Source organism: Dermacentor variabilis, chromosome 2, assembly GCF_050947875.1.
Source record: "Dermacentor variabilis isolate Ectoservices chromosome 2, ASM5094787v1, whole genome shotgun sequence".
NCBI classification, from domain to species: domain Eukaryota; kingdom Metazoa; phylum Arthropoda; class Arachnida; order Ixodida; family Ixodidae; genus Dermacentor; species Dermacentor variabilis.
This window is the reverse complement of record NC_134569.1, coordinates 151,973,325-151,987,234: the sequence shown is the minus strand read 5'-3', so window position 1 is coordinate 151,987,234 and position 13,910 is coordinate 151,973,325. Positions and strand designations below refer to the sequence as shown.

The window sequence follows — 13,910 nt, the reverse complement described above, 5'->3', positions numbered from 1 at the left end:
ACGGGTGGATGTTTAATTTTCCCTTTACTAATTACCTCTCTCCACCTTTCGGGTTCCCGCAGAACTATTGCGTCAGAATTGTGATAATGATTATTCATTGCTAACTTACAGATTTGTAAGCTTGATAGTTCCGTCTCCCGAAAATATGGAATTTTCAACAACTGTGAATTAAAAAAATCGACAACGTAAATAAAAAAATATACTTGCAACAGTTACTAGATTTTAAATTTTTCTTTTAAATGCAACAAACTTCATCAAATTCAGCGCAGTGGTCGCTGAGAAGAATGATTTCTCCTTTCCCGTGTAACTGACATAGCAACCCCCGAGCTGAAGCTTCGAAATCAAGCCAACACACGTAGACGATGAAGAAGCGTGCACCAGTCGCACGGCTGTTTTCAGTGCACTTGTCGCGCACTGGGTCTTCGTTGCGAAAATTCTCTATTTTAGGCAAGCTTCTGCACTTCTGTGTCCGTTTTGCCGTTTCATTGCAGGAACCGAGTTAGTGGACGGATTCGTGGCCTCCGAGATCGGGCGCGCTGGCACGTTTTACTTCAGTCGACTCATTCGGCGCTCTCCCCAGCAAAAACAAACTAACGAGAAAAAAAAAACGCCGTGGACTTCTGCGCACGTGAAGGGGCCCGATCTCAATGGGCCCATTGCCCACCTTTCACGTGTGGCGGAACATTTTCACAGGATACATGCCAAGCAATTTTTCAGCTCTGCCTCGAACATTTTGCCGCCTCAACCATCCATAAAAAATAGTTGTCTTGTGCCTTTATATTTAAGGCGATAGCGTTATGGGCCGCGTGTTCGCAGGAAATTCGGTAACGGCGTCCGGAGCCATGGCCTCCCCGTGAGCAAAAATTGCCGCGTATATTCAGCTATATATGTAAATGCCACGCCTTGCTATATGACATGTGGCACATGCGGGTTGTATTGCCACGCCATTCTACCACTAAAGTTGCTCACACCTTGTCTTAGATTCTAGACAAAGTTATTCCTCGGAATTTTGAGAATGACAGCCCACAAGCAAAGGTCATGAAACAAAACACCGACAGCGCGTGCATTCTGTGTTAGATCGTCTCGGATTTAAGTATTAAAAGCGCGAAACAATTACAGGAACCCGCAACTGATGCAATCTTTTTGGGCGCGGCTGCGCACAATCTTCGGGATCGGCCCACGCAAGAGACCGCGTTTCTACCAGAAAGCACGCCTTCGTGCACAGCACTGGCCGCCGGCTTTTCCCGGGAAACAATGCGGTTACATAAGCTGCAGCTGCCGGGAAGCGTGAGAAGCCAGTCAGGGATCTTTGAATTGCATCGCCTTCCGCAGTTAAAAGCGAAGCTTAAGCGTCCTTCAATTTTTTCCAGCACTTTTCTATATTCATGTCACTTGATATTGTAATACTTATGTTTAGTAATTTGATTTTTCTGAACAAGTCATGTCTGGGTTCACACACTATCTATTGTCTCTGAACTTGTAGCTTATCGTAGATTGACAGAGGTTAATTGTTTTGCTTTATTTTATTTTCTGTCTTCTTTTTATTTTGTATTATCTATTATAATTATTCAATTATATTGCTTACCGCGCGTATTTTTTTCCTGTGTTTAGCTTTCATTTCAACTGCACTTCTTGTATTAGCTGTAAATTTATGTTGCAGGCCATTATTATTATTATTATTATTATTATTATTATTATTATTATTATTATTATTATTATTATTATTATTATTATTATTATTATTATTATTATTATTATTATTGCACATTGTGCGAACACAGCTTTTGTTAGGTTGCCTTTTTTTTGCTTTTCAGTAGCGCTTGTTTTACGTTCATATAAGCGTAGCTTTCCCCTTACCCAATGCCTTCCTGAAGGCCTGCAAGATATTCCGAAAGAAATATATTTTTGTAATATAAATAAACATGCCGTAAGCAGACACGCGGAAGAGCGACTAGTATTTTTGTGTTCGGTGTAGCGAACATTGGAAATCACACTGTTCATAATTAAAATAATGCCTTCTTGGGCGGTAGCCATATTATGCTAATAAAAGATTAAATAATACCATAATTAACATTTCACGATTCGCGCACAATTTCTCGTTCCACCGAGCCCTGCAACTGCGGCTCGCAGCAGTCAAAGGCACGCAGACACTTCACCTTGAATGTTTGCCTTTGGACTGGCGCACTTAATCCTGCGAATTAGGTTTGTTCGTTCGCTAACAAAGTCAACACCAGATACGTAGTCCAAAGGGCTGATGAAACGGGCTAGTTGGTGGCTGTTCATACTCTCTGCCCGTCTCACGGCAAACTCTCGCAGAAGTGTGCCATTTCTGGATACCCGCGTGAATGTAGTGAAAGTATGTGTGGAGAATAAATTAAGCAGCTTGAGAACAAATAGCCAGCGGCCCGCGCTGTGCCCTACGTACGCCTTAAGCCGCCACTTCCCCAATCAGTAAGGTTTCACGTAGCAACGCGAAATCATTTTCCTCGCCTCATCCAAGCCGCAGAAGAAGTACCGGAGCTCGCGAAAACCCCCTCGATGCATGAAACCGCCTCGGGTGCGAGCACCGCGGTGGAGAGGAGGATCAGACAATGCCGACCACTGAATTAACACTCTCTCCCCGCGAGAATGGCAAATTTTGCTCCGACACGTAGAATAAACTGCCAGCGCGCGCCCATCTCGGGAGCCATGCCCAGACGAACGCTCCTGTCTCAATTCGGCTAGTACTCTCAAGAAACTCATCACGTCAACGTCATATCTAGCGCATGGTAAATTTCTTGGACGTCGCTCAGTTCTGATGGGCTGTCCAGCTGTTAAAAACGGTGAATGTTTCGCAGCGCGCAACATTGAAGTTGGATCTAACATGGAGCCGCTTGACACAGAGAAAGCACTTCCGATTATTAGTATTGTGTCGCAGGGATTCGGAAACGAACGTATAGTAGAACTAGGGTGGTTGCTTGGGATAGTTGGTAACGTTGGTAGCGCTGTGTATATGTCGTTTCTCACAGTCCTTGTCCTTCGCGCTGTACGTCATTTTTTTTTTATCATGTATAGTAGAACAGTAGTAAAACAGTTTATCGCTGCATCAGGCAGCAAGAACGGAAGTACAAGTGAGAATGGCCAGAAGAGAAACATGCCAGCCTTATATAAGCAATCGCGATCGGGTCATGCGACTACATGGAAGCGTGACTTGCTGTCGATATCGACAGCACGTGGCGCTATCACATACATGGCAATTAGCATTCATAAACATGACAGCGAACTAAATCCATCCCGAAAATATATATATATATATATATATAGAATGAAATTGCAGGATTTATTCACATATTAAGTTATCAAAAGTGTACTGCATATATAATCGGAAATCTTTCTGGTAACATAACAGGCAGAGGTCAATACTCGGAACAATTTGCGCGATCAACATCGCTTTTTCGTGCGCAACGGAAAACACTTCCAAACTGCGGTGTCTCCATCACGGCTGCGCAAATGTCTTTGTTGTGAGGCCCGCACATCGAAAGGCAGCAGGACACCAGCAACAGCTCGAGATCGTCCCTCGCGGATTCCGCCGAGTGGCCGGGAATCCCGGCGCTGCCATCGCTGCTACTGTTGTCGCCCTGCTTCAACGCCCTGGCCACCGCGATGACGGCAAGCATACGGAAGGCGTCATCTGTGCCGCGAAGAATAGCACTGCCTGCCAAGCACGTGCGGTTGTAGCCGTGCCGTCGAGCCAGCAAATGTCGCGAGGACTCGCCCACGTCGTACACTCTCTGCGCCAATACGGCACGCCACAGGACCAGAGACAGCGACAGGCCAATCGTGGCCAAGCGTGCAGAAGGCGGAGCGTCCGGTGAGAACCACGGCGGAATCAGGAAGACTATGGGAAGCGTGATCTCGTTGCGCTGCCCGTCGTAGCGGGGTCTCGGCCGCAGTGGAGTCGGCAAAGACGGGTTGTCCTTCTTGCGGTTCCACGAGGACTCCTGAGCGGCCAGCAAGTTGGTGAAGAAGACCTCCGACATGCCGGGAACGTGCGCCAGCTTCCCGTTCAACGCCTGAAGATCGCGCACGTCCTCCGGGTAGGCTACCGCGAGGCGAACCTGGCTGAGGCGCCTTCCGAGAGCTCTCATGCGCTTCGCCTCTGCCATGCTGCGCGCGCCTGCCGCGTAGATCTCGTCTTCGGACGCCTTGAGCACGCTGGCGAAAGTGGTCTCGGCGCTCACCACGGCTTCGGCGCTCACTTGGTGCCAGATCACGGGTGCCAGCGCAGCCGCCGGCCCGAACAGTTCGACGGTCTTGATGTAGCACACGTGGTCCAGGTGCGGGAGATCGGTCTGCAGAAAGAAGGCGGATAGCTGACGCGCAGTCTCCCAGAGGAGGTATTGCACCATGCGTCGCTCACTCACGCGTCCCAGTGTGGCGTCCAGGAAGGACAGGACGCCACTCTGCTCGAGCACGACCGGTTGTTCTTTGGAATAGGAGGCACCCCACCGCCACAGCTGTGCAAGGAGCACGGCCGGCTTGATGGTCGTAAGTGCCGCACCCATCTGAGCCACCTTCGTAAGAGACCGTTGGCTCCTGGACACGTTGTGACTTTTCCAGATTTCCTTGACAATCTCCAGCGCTGACATCACGTCGTCCGACACGTTGCGCCAACCGAAGTCGTCTCGTGACATGCTCAGGCTGAGGACTAGGTCGACAATCTTCTGGTGTGCATCGACCTTGGTGCTTCTCTTGGCTTTCTGCATCCAGCGCTTGAAGTCAGTGTTCAGGCCCATTACAAGCGCCGGTCTTTCTATCCTAGAGTCATTCTCCGGCACGAATCCTGTGCCGAGGCGAAAGAGGATCCCGTTTCCATAACGTGCCGCCATCTTCGACATAACCTGAATGAAAAGCAAGGCATTGACTCGCGAAAACTGCGAAAACTGGGGTAACTGTTCAAAAGTCTCATTTGACAATAAATTCATCTTCTCAAGGATATTTTTCCCTACAGTGTCAGGGAGAATAACGCTATTTGGTATTGGCGACTTTGGTTAATTGCCAGCGAGACCCAGCCTTAACTTTACACAGGATATTCACGATTGGAGGAACTTCATTGGTACTTTCCTGCTCGAATAATCTGTTCCTGTTCTGTGAAATTGTCAGTAGTAGTTTTTTACAGTCTACGACTCTGATCAGGGAGGCTGTCGAACCAAACGCTTTTCACCCAGTAATTTGCGCGAAAGCTCGCTGGCCCAGAATGTTTCAGTCATATATATATTTATATAAATATATATATATATATATATATATATATATATATATATATATATATATATATATATATATATATATATATCATCGGCCTGGTTACGCCCACTGCAGGGCAAAGGCCTCTCCCACACTTCTCCAACTACCCCGGTCATGTACTAATTGTGGCCATGTTGTCCCTGCAAACTTCTCAATCTCATCCGCCCACCTAACCTTCTGCTGCCCCCTGCTACGCTACCCTTCCATTGGAATCCAGTCCGTAACCCTTAACAACCATCGGTTATCTTCCCTCATCATTACATGTCCTGCCCATGCCCCATTTCTTTTTCTTTATTTCAACTAAGATGTCATTAACTCGCGTTTGTCCCCTCACCCAATCTGCTCTTTTCTTATCCCTTAACGTAACACCCATCATTCTTCTTTCCATAGCTCGTTGCGTCCTCCTCAATTTCAGCAGAACCCTTTTCGTAAGCCTCCAGGTTTCTGCCCCATACGTGAATACTGGTAAGACACAGCTGTTATACACTTTTCTCTTGAGGAATAGTGGCAACCTGCTGTTCATGATTTGAGAATGCCTGCCAAACGCCTCCCAGCCCATTCTTATTCTTCTGGTTATTTCAGTCTCATGATCCGGATCTGTGGTCACTACCTGCCCTAAGTAGATGTATTCCCTTACCACTTCCAGTGCCTCGCTACCTATCGTAAACTGCTGTTCTCTTCCGAGACTATTAAACATTACTTTAGTTTTCTGCAGATTAATTTTTGAACCCACCCGTCTTCTTTGCCTCCCCAGGTCAGTGAGTATGCATTGCAATTGGTCTCCTGAGTTACTAAGCAAAGCAATATCATCAGCGAATCGCAAGTTACTAAGGTATTCTCCATTAAACTTTATGCCCAATTCTTCCCAATCCAGGTCTCTGAATACCTCCTGTAAACACGCTGTATAGCATTGGAGAGATCATATCTCGTTGCCTGACGCCTTTCTTTATTGGGATTTTGTTGCTTTCTTTATGGAGCACTACGGTGGCTGTAGAGCCGCTATAGATATTTTTCAATATTTTTACGTACGGCTCGTCTACACCCTGATTCTGTAATGCCTCCATGACTGCTGAGGTTTCTACATAATCAAACGCTTTCTCGTAAGCAATGAAAGCTATATGTAAGGGTTGGTTATATTCCGCACATTTCTCTATCACCTGATTGATAATGTGGATATGGTCTATTGTTGATTATTATTGATATGGTCTATATATATATATATATATATATATATATATATATATATATATATATATATATATATATATATATACATACATATATATATATATATATATATATATATATATATATATATATATATGTATGTATGTATGTATGTATGTATGTATGTATGTATGTATGTATGTATGTATAAATCATATTGTTTTTTTATTTGACCTGTGTTTCTTGCTTCGGTTGTATGCTTTTACTATTCTTTTTTTTTTCATTACTGCACAGCTTAGTACAGTGCTGCTAAGGATGGCCGCTGGCATTTTTTGTCATTGTCAGTCCTTTCTTGCTTTCCATTTCCTCGAACACGCTGGCAGGCAAGTGAAATCATCTGGTCCAACTGCATTTTTCTAAAAGATTTCCCAAACAGTGTTGAAAACTATTATGCACTGAGAACCAACCTCGACTGCCAAGCCTGCTCGCACTTTAATGTAGCGCATCAATATATAAAGCGAACAGGCCACATTAATTCGCGGTGAGTTTCATGTAGAAATGGAAGCCAAGAGGAATTCTGAAGGTTGTCACAGCTGTCACCTCCGCACTGCAACAAAACAGTTCAACAGTGCATCATTCCTGAAAGGGTTTGATGCTAGTGAAAAACAGTTCGGGCCTCAACTATTGCTTAGCCACCACGGTAACGGTGCACACGACAAACCTGAAAGGCTTTGGAGCCATCGGGCATCGTCGACTCGGCGTCAGCGGCCGCGGTCGCCAAAAACGCCCGCAAGGACTGCAGGTCCAGAGGCGTTTTGCTCGCCACGCACGTCCTGTAGAACGTGCTCGTCTTGGCCACCGCCGAGCCGCTGCTGCCGGACACCGCGGCACTGACCATGGCAGCGCGCGACGCGTTCTCGACCACCTCGTCCCTGAGCGAGTGTCGCCAGCGCGGTCGTGTGATGCAGGAGAAGGCACGCAGGTCCTGGCACGGGTCCACGCTCCGGTTCAGCTGGCTGACGAAGAGCCACGCGTAGCGGTCGCAGCCCGCCGTGCCGCAGGGCCTCAGCAAGGCACGCGGCACCGACCTCGTGGTGGTGGTGGTGGTGTCTCCGCTGGCGTTGCCCTCGGCACTGCGCAGGAGTCGCCTGCTGCGACCGAAGCGCGGCACGATCCCCGGGTAGTAGAACTGGAGTTCGAGCGCGGCCGCCAGCACAATGATGAACACCGAGAACGCGATGGCGACCGCCACGAGCCAGTGGCTCACCTCCTGCTCGGACTGCGAGATCGGCCCCTGCAAAGCGTGGCACGAAGAAAAATAGTGCGGATCCCACGCACTGTGGGGATCGATGCAAGTGAAGTTTTCTGTGCTAGATATGCTTTGATTGACGATCATTAGCGGTGATTTTGACGGAGAAAGCTTAACTTCTTCTACGTTTAGTATAACCCCAGAGTGGTGAGTGGATGTTAAACGCTAGCTTGCGATCACCACTGCTGTTTGTCTGCGTAGTACACAGAACGCACAGAGAGATGTGTTTGCTTGAGGCGTTGTTGTGCGCCCCAGTTCGTAACCTCTGAGAGGGCCGTGGGCTTCCGGGGGGGGGGGGGGGGGGGGTGAGGAGGGGGGTTGTCATATATGTATGAAGACACCCGAAAATTGTTGATATCCTCGACTTCCTCGATTACACCCGGAGGGGTAGGGGGTGACAGAAGACCTATGGGCCCCGGGTGCCAGATGACCTAGCTACGCCACTGACTGCTGTGATATAGGAGGGCGGGAAGGGGGGGGGGGGTTATTCTGAAAGAGTCCACCTAGTGGGCATGTCCACTAGGTGGACACTTACAGAACAGCTCCCCTGGTCATTACAGGCCTTCTTACTTTAGTCAAGTCATTCTCAGCCCGCTAACACCGAAAACTGGCGTATTCTTAAAGACTTCGTTGAGCCTAATGACATATCATGACTTTGGAGCAGCACTGCGCGCTATGACACAAGTGGCGACACAAGGTGCTGATTTTACATGCGTTTCTGTCGTTGAAATGCCGAGCGCTACGGTCTCGTTTTATTTTTAGTTTTTTAGGCTGAAGGAAAGAAGAATCCCGCGTGTTAAGGGGCCCGTGCGTGACAGGGGGCCCTAGCCGATCAAAATTATACATACCCACGTAGTCAAATCCTAGCGCTGTATATAGTATCACCCCCGCTTTCTCCTCCCCCCCCCTCCAAAAGAAAGAAGAAAGGAAGAAGAATGCCACACTATTGCCACGCTCCTCCGTTCGCCAGGCAAGAGAAACGACGTATACGCGACCACAAGCTTTGTGCAATAGCAGGCACAGCACGTGCTCGCATAAAATCGTGTTGCACATTTTTTTTTCATGCCCTCCAGAAGTTTCGCCTCCCTCCGCACTCAGTCCACCAATATCTTGCGACCTCTACCCACTTTGAAACAGAGAAGCGCGCAAGCTGATCTGCCTAAAGACAAGATCGCCAATATAGCTTATTTGTATATATGCGTGCGTAAGAGCAGCTCGTACAGACCCCGCACTCACATTGGTCGAACCATCCATGCCAGCAGGCAGAGCTTGCCGTGGTGATCGAACGAGGGTGGCTATGACGATTGGGATCATATGCTTGTCACAGATCGCGCAAGGAATAAAGAAGAGGAAGTGCGCACCTCATTGCGCATAGTTTGGCTTTACTTCTAAGTATACGAAAAACCGCCTGCTTCTTGGCCAATCCCCCATAGTGGGTATGCGCCACTGTTTGGGACACAAGACAAGACAAGGCAAGGTGCGGAATGTATCACATCACATCGCTTTATTACCTTTGAGACCCCTGTTTAGGGGGTATTACAAAGGGGTGGGCTAGCAAATGAAGGTTACAAATAAGTCTTCATGCGGAACAGTGTGCTGTGAAATTTTCTGCAAAACTCGATGGACATGTGATTGCTGCAATGTCTCGGGGAAGGCCATTCCAGTTCACTGCTGCACGAAGAAAAAACGAGGTAGCGAAGGGTGGTAGTGCGAGCACGTGAGCGCGCAATTTGGTACGGTTGGCTAGTGCGGTGGAATATGCGCGTCGGTGGGATGACGTAGATGCGCGTGATTGAGGAAGCTGTGAAAAAATTTGCGAAGCAGTCACAACAGATAAACAGATAGACTCGACTACACGGTAGAAGTTTAAATAACTAGATGGGGTTCACGAATTTTGCAGCGGGGAAACCTCAAGCGTCTATGTGTTACAGGATTCATTACGCCAGAGGAATGCCAGGTGCTTATCATCTGAAGAAGCAGTCAGCACTGGGGATGCTATAATAACAGATCGCATCCGAAATCTAGCCGCCGTTATCTGTGCTGTCACTGGTAGAACAGGAAGGACTGGGGCGAAAACAGTCGTCTTCATGAAAAAATAAACCTTTATGACCGGGTATCCTAATCAAATGAATACGTTGCTGATGGAATGGGACTAGCAAGTGAAAGAGTTTTAACTTAGGCTAATCACAAGACGCGGTAAGGAAAGAGCACACAGATTAGTGAATCAATAAGAATAGCAGCTGTTATAGTCGTTGGGTCTAATTTACCTAAAGCGAGAATTGCTGCTATAAGCTCGCCATAAAAATAAGCACAAGATCAGGCAACCTTAATGAAAAAGACCAGTCGAGTGCAGGGCAACATATTTCAATGTCAGCCGTTTCCTCGAACTGCGATCCATCTGTCGCAATGATAATGTTTGTTGATGGTGTGTTTAGATTATCTTGTAATATGCCGTTTAAGATGTCGTAAGGTAGTACTTATGCGTGGTTTGGAAAAAAAAAATGTCGTCAACGTAATTTCTAAGGAATTTCAATGCGTCTTACTGCTAAGCACATCGCGAATTTTTACAGTCGCGATCAAAAGTTTGGCGACCAAAGGTGCCGCGATTTTTAATTTTTTATCGCAGCCTGGGCATTCCGGCTGAAATCAAGAGCGCGCGCGTACGCGCGCATGTTTGACCAATACAATGCATTAAACCAATTCCAGGCCGCGGTGCTGCGCTTGAATATATTTCGATTTTTTTTTTTGCTGATGCCGTGGTTTTCAAACTTTTGCTCGCAACTGTACATTTAGTGACTCAGGTAATGTTCTCACAAGTATAATCTGTGGTGTATGAAACCTGAGCCAGTGAACGAGAAAACAAAATCTGGATTGGAGATCGAAATGACTTTAGGACAGGTTAAAGGTGTTTCATATAATCTCAAGAAAGTCTGGACGGTCAGAAGGTGAAATCGGCATAAAATGGGTTATTCTCGCTTCGAAGTATAATACGGCATTCGCAACGAATTTTGCAAGTCCTAAGCACAAACGTATATAGTGCCACTCGTTCTCATAAAACAAGTAGCCGAAGCTTGTACGGCGGAACACCTTACAATAAAACACAGTGAAATTCTAATATCAGACGATCATACATTTTATATGCTATCAAAATTTTCTTCGCACACCTGATCTTCGACTGCTCAACTTATGCGAAATTTCCATTGCACGAACTCCTTCTGTCGCAATATATTTAATATGCGGCAAGGTACTCGAGTGATTCTACTTGTGGGATATCTTCGAGATGATAGCTATGCGACATGTGTACTGGGTCTTCAACGGGAAAAAACAAGAATAGAACACTTATTAGTGTACTTGTTTAAATGTAAATTATCTAGCCAGTCTTCCAGTTCCCTTAGATACGACTCCAAAATTCCGTAAAAAGACTGAATGTCACTAGACATATATTTAAAAAAAAAGAAATGTCGTCAGCATAAACTTAGGTAGTCTCACCTGGGTGAACAGGTATTCTGCTCAGTAAAATATTAAACAATACTGGTGAAAGTACCGATCCCTGAGACACACCCTCTTGTTTGCTAGTGTTTACAAGAAAAGCCACTTTGAAAACAATAGAATTCCCTCTCTCCTAAAAATTCATTCACCCATGCTACAATATAACCTGGAAAGCAGTGGCCCTGTAACCAATTAATTAAAATTGTATGTTCAATGCTGTTATCGGCTTTACATACAGGGTGTATCGCTTAACTTGAGCCAAACTTTAAATATATACAAATGCTACGTAGCTGGACAGAACCAAGGTAATGTTGTTTGTCGTCGCTCGGAGATACTCAGATTATTTCTTGCATTCCGCCTAATTATGTAATTAGTCTTGATCATTTGATTAATCAACTTAATTATTATACTTCGATGGAAAGTGTCAATGAGAAAACTGTAGAGCAACATGAAAAACTCCCGTTACAACTTTCTGTTTCTCAATGCGTGCTGAATAAAAGTGTTTTTCCGAGCGTGAAAGAAGCCCGCGAATACATGCAAACTGCCTCGAGCGGACAGTCGCGCGGCAGTTTCGTAAATGTTTTTTTTTTGCAACCAGCTTTCTTTCTTCGATAATCTCGTGTACACTCAGTACTGCACCAGTGGTTAGATGAGTCACGTTTAGCTGACCGAATTATGAACTCGGACTTCTTTTGCGGGATATCTGTAGTGCTGAGCAAATGTCCAAGCCAATTTCTTCATTATTACCGCTAACAAATGACGCAATCGTGTAGCACATGCAGTCTTTAAACTTTTTACAATTAACCAATGCTCTGCATTGTCTTTTAACTGATCTTAATGGGCATGCAACTTCAAAGAACGCCGGAAGATATCGAGTGTTTTAACAGAAAACTGTCGTCCAAGACGTCACGGCAACACTTGTGCTAGAAAAAGTCAAATCTAATACTGAGCGAGATTGCCCACGGGCAAATGTAGGTAGTCTCATACTTGTACCGGAGAGACATTCATCCATGGTCCAGTCCCTTAGAAGCGTTCCACAAGCATCTGTTCTGTATGATGATGATGATTACCTTGATGTGTTTGACGCGTAGCCACTCATGGGGATTGGCTGTGTCCCCATGACACGTGATGCGAGCTGAAGTCACCAGTAACGATGACTTCCTTTTCGCAGTATGCGAGCACACTATCCAATTGGTGTGTATTGTGAACGCCCGTAGGAAAACGTGCATCTATAATTGAAAATGAACGGTAACCTGGGATGCTGAGGCCCATTGCCAAAATTTCACATTCTGGGGATATTAACTGAAAAGATATCTTTGCCTTGCGACAGAATTTAGATGACAGAGAAATGATTAAACCACCTCCTAGTGAAAGGCGATCTAACAAACGCTAGAAAATCCTTAAAAGGAAACATATTATGAGGAGTAAGACAGGTTTTTTGCAAGATAATTACGTCGGGATTAAGCTGCGTGCTATAGCAATTTCAGTTTCTTGAAGCAGAAATCAAGGAACGACAGTTTCACTGTAGCGTGACTTCTAAAGAAGCTATGGCGATGATGGTAGAATTACTTCAGCGACTACCATCGCCATGTACTTTGATAGAAAGATAGAAAAATATTGGTAAGAAAAATTCAGCAGGAAGAAGGATCAGGTGCAATCAACACAAACAATTGGGTCATCCTCGAAATTTCCTGTTTGTATCTGTATTTACTTTAATGCGCCCAAATTTCCTGTCTTATGCGCCACACGTTTTCTACATTAAAATGAACCTCTTTATTTAGTGTGCTATAGTATCATTGCAATAATTTTCACTTTTCCTTGTCTCGTTCCTCGTCTACGTAACTTATTACTATCATCCATGTTTTTATCTCTCTTTTGCGAGCATCCCACCCACCTTTAACCAACGGCTTCTTGACAAATCACCCGCAGTGGGCAAGCACCACGATTTGAGGAGCAAGCAAGCAAGCAAGAACAAGTGTTCAGGCATCCACCCGCTCAGGTTCTTGCTGTAATGAACAAGGCGCGACGCAGTTTGCTCGCCGAAGCCGGCGTTCCTCTGACCGCGCCCGCTGTAAGGCCGTCCCATCGGCCCTCCTCGTCATCGAAGGGCCTCGACGCTTACCTCGGGCGCCACTCGTACATGGCGGACAAGGGCGAAGCAAGTTCTCTTGCTCGCGATGCGTCGCCGTAACGCCACTTCGGGCAAAGCATGAGAAATGAGCGTACCGACAACGTAATTTCGACGTTGAGACCACACGACTTCACACGCTCGACAGGACGACAGCTAATGGCAAATGCTAAAGGCTTCAGCATTTTTTGAGGCAGTGTAGAAAGGAGTTTACATTCCAATGTGTTTCACATGAGAAACAACATCAAGTACACAACTTTTTGCTTAAAGGAAAGTTTTCATCCAATGGTGCAAAATAAGCATGACAGTTTAAAGAATGGGGAACACACCAGCTTCCTCTGGGCATGTATATAGTTTGGTCTCTTGCCCAGTAAGGTCCAACAAACATTGCTGCAAGAGAAATACTGTAGATGAGAATGTTCCGATACCATTGAGCTAGGCTATGCAGACACTGGTGCCATTTCTTGCCACCTATATATTCATAGTCATCTGCACAAGGTGCTTTAAATTAAAAGGCACAACGCAGTAATG

General features: G+C 46.0%; 1 protein-coding gene across 2 annotated transcripts; it reads right to left on the bottom strand.

The window, feature by feature from the left end:
* Positions 1–3,318: 3,318 nt before the first annotated feature.
* LOC142571028 (uncharacterized) lies at positions 3,319–9,128 on the bottom strand. 2 transcript variants are annotated; one of them, XM_075679329.1, is made up of 3 exons: positions 8,999–9,128; positions 7,175–7,747; positions 3,319–4,880 (listed from the first exon to the last, which is right to left on the bottom strand). In XM_075679329.1, exons 1-3 carry the CDS (start codon positions 9,074–9,076, stop codon positions 3,396–3,398), a joined length of 2,136 nt encoding a protein of 711 aa, XP_075535444.1. In that variant the 5' UTR covers positions 9,077–9,128; the 3' UTR covers positions 3,319–3,395. The 2 variants fall into 2 exon arrangements, with proteins under 2 accessions (XP_075535444.1, XP_075535443.1); XM_075679328.1 differs by lacking the exon at positions 8,999–9,128 and having other exon boundaries at positions 7,175–7,983.
* Positions 9,129–13,910: the final 4,782 nt, after the last annotated feature.